Below are 13,613 nucleotides of genomic sequence, written 5' to 3'. Positions count from 1 at the left end.
ATGGCTTGTAGTTGGTAATGTCTTTCAGGCCTTTCCACACTGATGCAGGGTCGTTGGCTGAAAACTGGTTCTTCAGCTTTTCAGAGTAGCTTCTCTTAGCTGCTCTTATCTCCTTTGTCAGTGTGTTTTTGGCCTGATTATACAAGACTTTGTCCCCACTTCTGTAAGCATCTTCTTTGTCAGTGTGTTTTTGGCCTGATTATACAAGACTTTGTCCCCACGTCTGTAAGCATCTTCTTTGGCCTGACGAAGCTGTCTCAGTTTCATTGTAAACCATGGTTTGTCATTGTTGTATGTTAAGCGAGTCCTGGTGGGAATACACATGTCCTCACAGAAGCTGATGTAGGATGTCACTGTGTCAGTTAACTCATCCAGATCAGTGGCTGCAGCTTCAAAGACACTCCAATCCATGCAGTCGAAACAGGCTTGTAAGGCCCGCTCTGTTTAGCTGCTCCATCTCTTTGCTGTTCTTGCTACAGGCTTGGCAGATTTAAGCTTCTGTCTGTAGGTTGGAAGAAGATGAACCAGGCAATGATCAGAGAGATGTTATGGTCATCTGCAACAGATGGTTGATGGATAGTTCCTAATAACATTTTTGAATGCCAGTACCTTCAGTATCTCATAAGACTCTTAATAAATGTAATTAATATGTGTTTTAAATATGATAAATGTAATTAATATGTGTTTTAAATATGTCAAGTTTAGAGAGGGTAGCCTCTGTTATTCGTTCATATTTTTTTATTATAGATATTTTATGTTAATCAGACATGTGTAGCCCAAAGGACAATATTGTGCAATAAAGATTAAGTTCAAAAACAGCTATGTACTGTCTTTAATTCTTACAGCAATATACCGTAAAATAATTTCACAGCATGAATAACGTAAAATTACAGTAAATTACTGGTGTCTCTGCTGCCAGCATTTAACCGTTAAATACGGGAAAAACAGCAATGCACTGTATTTCGTTTTTACAGCAATATACCATAAAATAATTTCACAGCATGAATAATGTAAAATTAAAGTAAATTACTGGCGTCTCTGCTGCCAGCATTTTACCGTTAAATACGGGAAAAACAGCAATGCACTGTATTTCATTTTTACAGCAATATACCATTAAATCATTTCACAGCATGAATAACGTAAAATTACAGTAAATTACTGGTGTCTCTGCTGCCAGCATTTTACCGTTAAATACGGGGAAAACAGCAATGCACTGTATTTCATTTTACAGCAATATACCATAAAATCATTTCACAGCATGAATAACGTAAAATTACAGTAAATTACTGGTGTCTCTGCTGCCAGCATTTTACCGTTAAATACGGGGAAAACAGCAATGCACTGTATTTCATTTTTACAGCAATATACACTAAAATCATTTCACAGCATGAATAACGTAAAATTAAGTAAATTACTGGCGTGTCTCTGCTGCCAGCATTTTACCGTTAAATACGGGAAAACAGCAATGCACTGTATTTAGTTTTTACAGCAATATCCATAAAATATTTCACAGCATGAATAACGTAAAATTACAGTAAATTCTGGCGTCTCTGCTGCCAGCATTTTACTGTTGTTTTAACAGAACAATTTTTACAGTGACTATGAGAAAGTCTACCCCTTTGGTGGATTTAGTTATTCTAGGTGTTATCAAAAGTCCGGAGTTTTGAGATCTTAGAGAGCGTGATGGGTTGTAGTGTGATAGAAGCTCTTAATGTAGGTAAACCCGTTTAAGGCTTTATAGGTGATTAAAGAACTTTAAAGTCTATTGATACTTAATGGTTAGTACCAGTCGAAAGTGATGATAACATTGGGGTTATGTGATCGTATTTTCTGGACCTGGTTAGAACTCTGGCAGCTGCATTCTGAACTATCTGTAGTTTGTTTATTGATGATGCAGGACAACCACTAAGTAGTGCATTACAGTAGTCAAGTCTTGAGGTCACAAATGCATGAATAAGCTTCTCTGCGTCAGCAACACAAAATATTTAGTAATTTGGCAACATTTCTAAGGTGGAAGGCTGCTTTTGTGACATTTGAGATGTGATTTCCAAATGACAGGTTGCTGTCTAATATAACGCCTAAGTCTTTAACTGTATTTGTTGGAGTAACAGTGCAGCCTTCAATTTGCAGGTTATAATCCGAAATATTCTGTTTACGTGTTTTTGGCCCGTTAAGTAATATTTCTGTTTTATTAGAATTTAAAAGAAGGAAATTACTAGTCATCCAATGTTTTATATCTTCGATGCACTCTGCCAATTTGGATAGCTGGAAGAAATCATATGGTCTTGATGAGATATAAAGTTGAGTATCAACTGCATAACAGTGGAAGTTTATGCCATGTTGCCAAGGGGCAGCATGTATATGGAGAATAGCAAGGGTCCTAAAACCGATCCCTGAGGTAATCCATAATTTACTTGCGTTAGATTTAATGATTCCCCATTTAAATGGACAAATTGATACTGTATCTGTCTGATAAGTAAGATCTGAACCATAGTAGTGCCTGTACTTGAATACCGGTATAATTGTGTAAGCAATCTAAAAGTATGTTATGGTCTACAGCTGGGCTATTCAATTGGCGGCCCGCGGGCCGAACCCGGCCCTCGATGTAATTTGTTCCGGCCCTTCAAGTAGCATAGTGTGAAAAAGAATCTCTAGAATAAATTTAGTTCAGTCGGGAACGGACCCTACAGTACTGAAGTGACGCGCACCTGTTCCATTCAGCACAAGCTGCAGCGACACCAAGCAGGAGTCACGTGACGTTAGGTGAGTAGCGCGACTCGCAAGCCTTCTCTCCTGTGAGACGCGGTGAACAGGACGATGACGGATGATAACTTTTATTAGTTTCATTTCTGACATTTTGCTAGCACGAATAGGACCACCATTTAAAATGTACAGAGGCAAGGGCGGAGAACAGCGCCTGTGTAGGTTAATGTTGTTTCACTCACTGAATTTTCCTTTTTTGTTATGCAGTTTCAAAATACAATAAATTAACATATTTGAATTGAATGTCTTATGGGGCAAAAATGTAAAAATACAACATACACAGCCCTAAGATTGAATCACGGATTTCAGGCATTAAACTGATTTTGCTGTATAACGCGGAATGGCACAGAATCTTGCAAATGTATTATGTAAGATTCTATTATTTCTATTTTTATTTTTCCCTGTATGGTTTAAAGTACTGTATCTACTGCAGGTTTTTAATATATATTTTGAATATTTGATTGTATATGAATTTTTTTCATGTGGGCAAATATATTACTATTGAAAAGTGAAGGACGGAAAATGTAGAATGCAGAAAAATTTAAACAGACAAAATGGAATTTGGGAAAAAATAAAACGGATTTCTTATTGTTGTTGTGTCATCCCTCATATTGCAAGCCATATTTCTCCGGCCCCTCATTTGGGATGCTTTTCATGAACTGGCCCCCATGACAAACTAATTGAATAGCCCTGGTCTACAGTATCTAACGCAGCACTAAGGTCAAGCAGGACTAGAAGTGAGATGTTACCTTTATCTGATGCTATAAGTAGGTCATTTGTCATTTTAACGAGCGCAGTTTCAGTGCTATAATGCGGTCTAAAGCCTGACTGGAATTTTTCGTGTATGTCATTATTTTGTAAGAAAGAGCACAACTGAGTGGAAACTACTTTTTCTAGTATTTTAGAAAGGTAAGGGAGATTTGAAATCTGGTTTTGAAACGATCTTGTGATCTCATTGAGTCTTTCTCGTGGCTCAGTATTGTCACACGTTTTTTTTTTGCAGAGCATCATATCAGACTAACTGTGCGTTCACACTGCCAGCGACTCTGTCGCTAGGTGTCACTAGTCCAGGGGCGGTGTTTGCATATGGAAGTTGCCATACCCTAGCATTCAGACAAAACAGTGGAAACAAAGTGTGCATATTGATGCTCATTAAAGATAATCAAAATATTTTAGACTACTGTATATTTTTAAGCATGTATTTGTTACATTATCTGTGAATAATTAAAAATGTATTCCATGTGCCAGGGTTGCGCAGTTGCAGTTTACTGCACTAAATGTCCGCACGTTTTTTGGATTAACGTTACCCGTGTTTTCATTTGGATGACCTTGTCACAGATTCCGAAAGTCGCTCATCATTTACATTTACATTTAGTCATTTAGCAGATGCTTTTATCCAAAGCGACTTACAAGTTGGGTAAACAATGGAAGCAATTGGGTCAACATTAGGGAGTTGCATAAGTGCAATAAGCATAAGTGCAATAAAACATGTCTAACAAAGCCTACTACAGTGTACAGAGCTAAAAAAAATTATATGTATAGATAGAGTAGAAAAGATATAGAAGTCAGAAATGATCGGTCAGGTGCTGACGGAAGAGATGTGTTTTCAGCCGATTCTTAAAGATGGCCACAGAATCTGCTGATCTTGTAGTATGAAGGTATTTCAGTAGCAATATTTGTAATTGCATGGAATGCATAGTCAATATAAAAAACTGGATGAGTAACAACTTTTTATTACTGAACTCGGACAAAACGGAAGTGTTACTTATTGGACCGAAAACTGCTATAAGTAACAACCAAGAATACTGTTTAACTATTGACAGATGTTCCATAAAACCCTCGTCGTCAGCAAGGAATCTTGGCGTTCTATTCGATAGTAATCTGTCATTTGAGAGCCACGTCGCCAACACCTGTAAAATTGCGTTTTTCCATTTTAAGAATATATCTAAATTACGTCATATGCTGTCAATCTCAGATGCAGAGAAGTTAATTCATGCATTCATGACATCAAGACTAGACTACTGTAATGCACTGTTAGGTGGTTGCCCTGCAGGCTTATTACAAAAACTCCAATTGGTCCAAAACGCGGCAGCTCGAGTTCTTACACGTACAAAAAAGTATGAACATATTAGCCCGGTTCTGTCAACCTTGCACTGGTTACCTATAAAGCATCGCGTTAACTTTAAAATCTTGCTTATTACCTATAAAGCCTTACATGGTTTAGCTCCTCAGTACTTGAATGAACTCCTTTTGTATTACAGTCCTTCACGTGCATTACGCTCTCAGGCGTCCTGTCAGTTGGTAATACCTAGAATTTCAAAATCAAGTGCAGGTGGTAGATCCTTTTCCTATCTAGCGCCTAAACTTTGGAATAGTCTTCCCTGCACTGTCCGGGAGGCAGACACACTCTGTCAGTTTAAATCTAGACTAAAGACGCATCTTTTTAATCTTGCATACACTACTCTTCCATAATATAAATCTTCAGAGGGTTTAGGCTGCATTAGTTAGATCAACCGGAACCAAAAACACAACTGATGTACTTGTTGCATCAAAGAGTACAGAACAGTACTCTACTCTCAGCCAGTCTTGTCTCATTGTTCCAAGGTTACCACAGCGAGCAGGATGCAGTTCATGGCCTGACCTGATGGTAGAGCGGAGAATGGGAAGTGGGGACCTGACAAGAGCTGAGATGATAGAGCTGGATAAAGAAGGACGCGGTCTCTTGACATGTCTTCACCACAAAACTTCAAATGCTATTAGATTATTAATGATAATCTTAAACTATAATTTATTTTATTATTAAGTTTATTTATTTTATTTAGCCTTGTTGTGCAAGTTCTCTGGAGCTTGTGCAGAGGCAGCAGCTTTTGCCAGAGGGGAACTGGAATCCCCTGGTTGGGCCTGGGTTCTCCTGAGGTTTTTTTTCTCGATTAGAGTTTTGGGTTCCTCGCCACCGTTTGCATACTGTTTTTGCACTATCTGCCTGACCGGGGGGGCTGCTTTAGAATTTTAAAGTTTTACTTAATTAATATTGCATATAGGAATTTATAGTCTGTTATATTTGACCTGTGCTTCTCTCTCCTTTATCCTAAATGTGTGCTCTCACTGAGCGTGTGTGTGTGTGTGTGTGTGCGTACTTGTCTGTGTACGTACGTGTGCGTGTGTGTGTGTGTGTTGTGTGTGTGTGCGTGCGCATCCGTGTGTGTGTGTGTGTCTCTATGTCTATGTGTGTTAGTACGTGTGCATATTGTGTGTGTGGAGTGTTTTGTATGTGGGTATGTCTGTCTTCTGTGTTTTCAACCTTTTCTTGTTTCTGCAGGTACAACTTTAATTATTTTGCTTATAGTCAATATGTCTCATGTACAGCTGCTTTGTAACAATGAAAATTGTAAAAGCGCTATATAAATAAAGTTGAGTTGAGTTGAGTAATTTTCCTGCCGTTAGGGGGCAGTGTGGCTCAGCCGCATAACGTCATCAAATGCCGTTCTTTCTCTTGCCTCTGAGCTTTCAAGTGCACAAGTTAGTTTTGCAATGGGTTTATCGCGAAAGTAGTAGCAAAAGTAAAGGCGGGAAGATTTGAAACTGCAGTGACAGATTTGAGAGGTTGTGGATGACTATTTGTGGTTGCAATACAAATCTGAATCTGGGAAAACGTGTAAATATGTGCTATGCATTTGTATCTGCCAATGTATTTTGTAAATGCCAGTTTACACGTTTGTGACTATTTTTGTGCAACTTCAAATTCAGAAGACAGATTTGTGAGTTTTGTCCATGAGTGAAAATCTCAACATTCAACTTCAGTTTTTTTATTTTACAAGTTTTCACATTGGGGCTGTGAGTGTACATTTTAGTGTACAGGTACAAATACTTTACAAGTTCACCAATTAAAATCTACATGCTCTCAAGTTTTGCTACTGAAATACCTTCATATTGTAGCAGCAGGCAGATCAATCCACAAATGTGGAACCGATCCAGAGAAGGTTCGTGAGAGTGATTTTTTTACCTTTTTGGGATGGCACCACAAGACGTTGTTAGTTTGTAGAGCGTAAGGATCTGGCGGGTACATAAGTCTGCATTAGTGAATGAAGATAAGGGGGTGCCAAACCAGTGGTGGTCTTGTAGGCCTGGAGCAGAGTCTTGAATTTGATGAGAGCGACTATAGGGAGCCAATGTAACTTAATGAAGAGAGGAGTGACGTATGCTCTCTTTGGTTCATTGAAGAACACTCTTGCCACTGCATTCTGGATCATCTGTAGAGGTTTTGTTGTGCAAGCAGGAAGTCCAGCTAGTAGCGCATTGCAATAGTCCAGTCTGGACAGACTGGATTTTCCTGATATTGTATAGGATGAATCTACAGGACCGAGTGGTGCTGGCAACCTGATCTGTGAAGTTTAGCTGATCATCGATCACCACTCTCAGGTTTCTGGCCGTTCTGGAAGATGTGATGGTTGATGAGCCCAGTTGAATGGAGAAGTTGTGATGGATCTTAGGGTCGGATGGGATTACAAGCAGTTCTGTTTTAGCAAGGTTCAGCTGCAGGTGATGGTCCTTCATCCAGATCGAAATGTCGCTCTGGCATGCTGAAATGCGTGCAGAAACAGTCGGATCGTCAGGCTGAAATGACAGGTGAAGTTGTGTATCATCCGCATAGCAGTTATAGGAAAAGCCATGTTTCCGAATGAAACATGCACCTCTCAACTTTGTTGCATCGCTAGACACTTCCTGTCGCAAATGGTCACTGTCGTTCGTGTCGCCATAAGTCGCCAACTCTCTTTTGAAATGAATGACATCAAGTCGCTTTGTCACTTGGTGTTGCCAGTCTCACTACGAGGTCGCTAGAAGGCATTCCTAGCTTTGGTTGTCCTAAGCTGTGTCCCAAATGACATTTTATACACTATGCACTTAAACGATGCACTCAACCATGTAGTGTATGACTTTTAGAAGGGTAGTATCGTCCCAAATGGAATACTAAATGGTTTTATACTAACCGTAAGTATATCGGTTTCCTAAATTAGCGCAAATGACGTAAATCGCACGGCACAATGCGTGTGAATAAAAATCTATTTGTGCATTGTACATTTAATGTAGTTTTCATTTGTTTTGCCCAGCAAATTTAGTCATCATCAGATTGAAGATAATCTGCCTCCCTTCCGCTACGTAACTGCGACCATTGAGTGTGTGAAGTGTCCACAGTTCCACACTTCATATTTTCAGTTGAAAAGGTGCATCATCCGGGAATTTTTGATGTGAACTCACTACTCACACTACTTATACTACAAAATGGTGGAATAGTGCATAAGTGCGCGATTTGGGACGCACCTCTAGAAAATTTGTAAACAAACCCTGAAGTAACAGACGAGAGACGGCTGACGTGAGCTCCGCTGCTGTACTCCTATTGGTAGTTGCTCTCGAAAGTCACTCATCATTTGCATAACTTGTTTGACTTGCACCATCAGTACCACTGTGCACGTTTCATTGATTTTAAACACGAACGATAGTTTTGTCGTAGTTTATAATGCAGAAACGGTGTGGTGTCATTTGCCTGTGAAATTAGCGATTCATATCATTAACAAATTTGAACAGCTTTAAAAAAACTTCTGAGTTCAGAAATATACGATAATGCACTTTATTTGCACGCAACTCCTTTCATGCGCACTCTGAACTCATCGGAAGGGACAATGCACTGATTCTACACCTACAGTCTTGAAAGGAAGACATACACTAAGTACTTACCCTTGCCCACCTGTTTTTTCTGCTGCCTGAAAGGACGTTTTTGTCCAAACGCAGGTCAAAATTGCAAAATTGCAATGCCCAGAACTGTCACGAGTGTGGGTGGTGGGTGAGACAACAGACAAGGAGAGAGGACCCAAACACAGACAGCGGGTAAGGGGTTAACAAGACTTTTAATAAATAATTAACAAAACTCAAAACAAAGACCCACGTGGGGGTAAACATAACAAAACAGAGAAACAAGAACAAGATTAACTAAACTGACAAGTCTCAACTAATAACACATCACAAAGGAACACTTCAAACTAGACAAACTAGACTAACAAGACAAGACAAGAACTNCGGAAGGGACAATGCACTGATTCTACACCTACAGTCTTGAAAGGAAGACATACACTAAGTACTTACCCTTGCCCACCTGTTTTTTCTGCTGCCTGAAAGGACGTTTTTGTCCAAACGCAGGTCAAAATTGCAAAATTGCAATGCCCAGAACTGTCACGAGTGTGGGTGGTGGGTGAGACAACAGACAAGGAGAGAGGACCCAAACACAGACAGCGGGTAAGGGGTTAACAAGACTTTTAATAAATAATTAACAAAACTCAAAACAAAGACCCACGTGGGGGTAAACATAACAAAACAGAGAAACAAGAACAAGATTAACTAAACTGACAAGTCTCAACTAATAACACATCACAAAGGAACACTTCAAACTAGACAAACTAGACTAACAAGACAAGACAAGAACTCACCCACACGACACAGTGCAACATAACAGATACAATGATCCGACACCAGACAGAGAACACAGGGGCATTAAATAGAGGGACAAATCAAAGGGGAACAGGTGTGGGGCATGAACTAATAAACAACCAATAACGAGAGATACAAAAGGGCGGGAACACAGACAAAGACCGGAGAGAGTATCGAAGGCCGACAGGGTCAAAATGACTCTCTCCACACATAACAAGGGATCCTGCCGTGATTCTACCACAAGATCAAGAAAGACATGACACGACGAGGCAGAATCACACAGAACCCCCGCCTTAAGGAGCGATATCCTGACGCTCCAAAAGGCACAAACAAGACAAGACAATGACAAAAACCATACAATACAAGACATGACAAAAACATGATACATAAAAAACCAAACACTGACATGGGCCGGCTGGAATGCCGGCTGGACAGTACATGCGCCGGCTGGATGGCAGGCTGGACAGTACATGGCGCCGGCTGATGGCCGGCTGACAGTACATGGCACCGGCTGGAGGCCGGCTGGACAGTACATGGCGCCGGCTGGAAGGCCGGCTGGACGTACATGGCGCCGGCTGGAGGCCGGCTGGACTGACATGGCGCTGGCTGGATGGCCGGCTGGACAGGTACATGGCGCCGGCTGGAGGCCGGCTGGACAGACATGGCGCCGGCTGGACGGCCGGCTGGACGGACATGGCGCCGGCTGGATGGCCGGCTGGACGGACACTGGCGCCGGCTGGATGGCCGGCTGACAGACATGGGCCGGCTGGAGGCCGGCTGGACGCACATGGCGCCGGCTGGAAGGCCGGCTGGACAGTACATGGCGGCCGGCTGGAGAATGGCCTGGCTGGACCGCTAGGACATGGCGCCGGTGGATGGCCGGCTGGACAACACGTGGCGCCGGCTGGGAGGCCGGCTGGACAACACGTGGCGCCGGCTGGGAGGCCGGCTGGACAGGACATGGCGCCGGTTCGACGGCCGGCTCAACTGGACAGGGCGCCGGCTGGATGGCCGGCTGGACAACACGTGGCGCCGGCTGGATGGCCGGCTGGGAGACCGGCTATCACCGACTGGGCAGGCCTGGATGTCGACACGACAGGACAGGATGTCGGCAGCTGGGCAGCGCTCTCTGGCAGCTGGGCAGCAAATAAGGACAAAACAACACACAAACAGAGTCGAATCGACAGGCCTGGGCACCAGCTGGGAGGCCGGCAGGGATCTGCAGCGGGAACAGGACACCGGCGGCCTCAACCCTGGAGGGGAATCCGATGACCTCAGGCATGGAAGGGAGCCCGGCGGTCTCGATCCTGGATGGGGTTCCGGCAGTCTCTACCCCAGAAGGGAGTCCGGCGGTCCCGACTCTGGACTGGAGCCCAGCGGCCTCTACCCTCCAAAGGAGTCCGGCGGATTCAACCCTGGAAGGGAGTCCGGTGGCATCGACCCCTCCCGCTGAGATCCCTCTGTCTGATAAGTCCAAAAGGGTCGGATCATTCTGTCACGAGTGTGGGTGGTGGGTGAGACAACAGACAAGGAGAGAGGACCCAAACGCAGACAGCGGGTAAGGGGTTAACAAGACTTAATAAATAATTAACAAAACTCAAAACAAAGACCCACGTGGGGGTAAACATAACAAAACAGAGAAACAAGAACAAGATTAACTAAACTGACAAGACTCAACTAATAACACATCACAAAGGAACACTTCAAACTAGACAAACTAGACTAACAAGACAAGACAAGAACTCACCCACACGCCACAGTACAACATAACAGTACAATGATCCGACACCAGACAGAGAACACAGGGGCATTAAGTAGAGGGACAAATCAAAGGGGAACAGGTGTGGGGCATGAACTAATAAACAACCAATAACGAGAGATACAAAAGGGCGCGAACACAGACAAGGACCGGAGAGAGTATCGAAGGCCGACAGGGTCAAAATGACTCTCTCCACACATAACAAGGGATCATGCCGTGATTCTACCACAAGATCAAGAAAGACATGACACGACGAGGCAGAATCACAACAGAACCCCCGCCTTAAGGAGCGATATCCTGATGCTCCAAAAGGCACAAACAAGACAAGACAATGACAAAAATCATAATACAAGACATGACAAAAACATGATACATAAAAAACCAAACACTGACATGGCGCCGGCTGGAATGCCGGCTGGACAGTACATAGCGCCGGCTGGATGGCAGGCTGGACAGTACATGGTGCCGGCTAGATGGCCGGCTGGACAGTACATAGCGCCGGCTGGATGGCCGGCTAGACACTACATGGCGCCGGCTGGAAGGCCGGCTGGACGGTACATGGCGCCGACTGGATGGCTGGCTGGACGGTAAATGGCGCCGGCTGGAAGGCCGGCTGGACAGGACATGGCACCAGGTCGACGGCCGGCTAGACTGGACATTACATGGACGTTACATGGCGCCGGCTGAACGGTACATGGCGCCGGCTGGAAGGCCGGCTGGACGGTAAATGGCGCCGGCTGGAAGGCCGGCTGGACGGTACATGGCGCCGGCTGGATGGCCGGCTGGACAACATGGCGCCGGCTGGAAGGCCGGCTGGACAGGACATGGCACCAGGTCGACGGCCGGCTCGACTGGACAGGGCGCCGGCTGGATGGCCAGCTGGACAACACGTGGCGCCGGCTGGGAGGCCGGCTGGACAACACGTGGCGCCGGCTGGGAGGCCGGCTGGACAACACGTGGCGCCGGCTGGGAGGCCGGCTGGACAGGACATGGCGCCGGTTCGACGGCCGGCTCAACTGGACAGGGCGCCGGCTGGATGGCCGGCTGGACAACACGTGGCGCCGGCTGGATGGCCGGCTGGGAGACCGGCTATCACCGACTGGGCAGGCCTGGATGTCGACACGACAGGACAGGATGTCGGCAGCTGGGCAGCGCTCTCTGGCAGCTGGGCAGCAAATAAGGACAAAACAACACACAAACAGAGTCGAATCGACAGGCCTGGGCACCAGCTGGGAGGCCGGCAGGGATCTGCAGCGGGAACAGGACACCGGCGGCCTCAACCCTGGAGGGGAATCCGAAGACCTCAAACATGGAAGGGAGCCCGGCGGTCTCGATCCTGGACGGGGTTCCGGCAGTCTCTACCCCAGAAGGGAGTCCGGCGGTCCCGACTCTGGACTGGAGCCCAGCGGCCTCTACCCTCCAAAGGAGTCCGGCGGATTCAACCCTGGAAGGGAGTCCGGTGGCATCGACCCCTCCCGCTGAGATCCCTCTGTCTGATAAGTCCAAAAGGGTCGGATCATTCTGTCACGAGTGTGGGTGGTGGGTGAGACAACAGACAAGGAGAGAGGACCCAAACGCAGACAGCGGGTAAGGGGTTAACAAGACTTAATAAATAATTAACAAAACTCAAAACAAAGACCCACGTGGGGGTAAACATAACAAAACAGAGAAACAAGAACAAGATTAACTAACAAGACTCAACTAATAACACATCACAAAGGAACACTTCAAACTAGACTAACAAGACAAGACAAGACAAGACAAGAACTCACCCACACGCCACAGTACAACATAACAGTACAATGATCCGACACCAGACAGAGAACACAGGGGCATTAAATAGAGGGACAAATCAAAGGGGAACATGTGTGGGGCATGAACTAATAAACAACCAATAACGAGAGATACAAAAGGGCGGGAACACAGACAAGGACCGGAGAGAGTATCGAAGGCCGACAGGGTCAAAATGACTCTCTCCACACATAACAAGGGATCCTGCCGTCATTCTACCACAAGATCAAGAAAGACATGAAACGACGAGGCAGAATCACGACAAGAACCTTTAATGAGTCAGCGCAGCCGCATGTGTGCACAGCTTCAAGGGAAAATTAGTTGTAATATTTTTGTAATATTCATGTTTTACATTTTTAACAAAAAGTTGTCTGTGAGTCAACATTAATTAACGGACCCCCTGCAGTTCCACCGTGGACCCCCGTTTGAAAACCCATGCTGTACATCATCAGGATCACATCAAAGAGTTTAAATGCTGTATAGGCAATATTCATATTGTGTGTATTCACATCATATTTAACCTGCTTTTTATTTTGGCTTATTGAGCTGTTTTTATCTTTCCTTGTTTTCTTCACGTCTGTCTGCATCTGGGTTCTCTGTCCATGCTCATCATGACAATATTAGTTAATGTCAAAGTAATATGTAATATAAAGTTCTTGGTAACACTTTATAATAACTGCATGCTATGAAGCGTTAGTAAAGCATTAGTAAATAGTTAATTCATCATTTGTAAAGCATTATCTCAACATTAATAGACATTAGTAAGACATTCATACATACAGCTATAAATGCTTTATTCCTAATTTATAAGAATATATGT

The 13,613-nt window shown here is 44.2% G+C and overlaps 1 protein-coding gene across 1 annotated transcript in view; it reads left to right on the top strand.

The window, feature by feature from the left end:
• The window catches only part of LOC130552366 (E3 ubiquitin-protein ligase TRIM39-like), an 80,965-nt gene that overhangs the window by 41,744 nt on the left and 25,608 nt on the right, over positions 1 to 13,613 (top strand). The window contains exon 6 of the mRNA XM_057330599.1: positions 6,814 to 6,831. Coding sequence (XP_057186582.1) covers positions 6,814 to 6,831 — 18 coding nt within the window. The remainder of the gene's footprint in view (positions 1 to 6,813; positions 6,832 to 13,613) is intronic.

Source organism: Triplophysa rosa, linkage group LG1 (genome assembly GCF_024868665.1).
Source record: "Triplophysa rosa linkage group LG1, Trosa_1v2, whole genome shotgun sequence".
Classification (NCBI taxonomy): domain Eukaryota; kingdom Metazoa; phylum Chordata; class Actinopteri; order Cypriniformes; family Nemacheilidae; genus Triplophysa; species Triplophysa rosa.
This window is presented reverse-complemented; position numbering and strand designations above follow the sequence as displayed.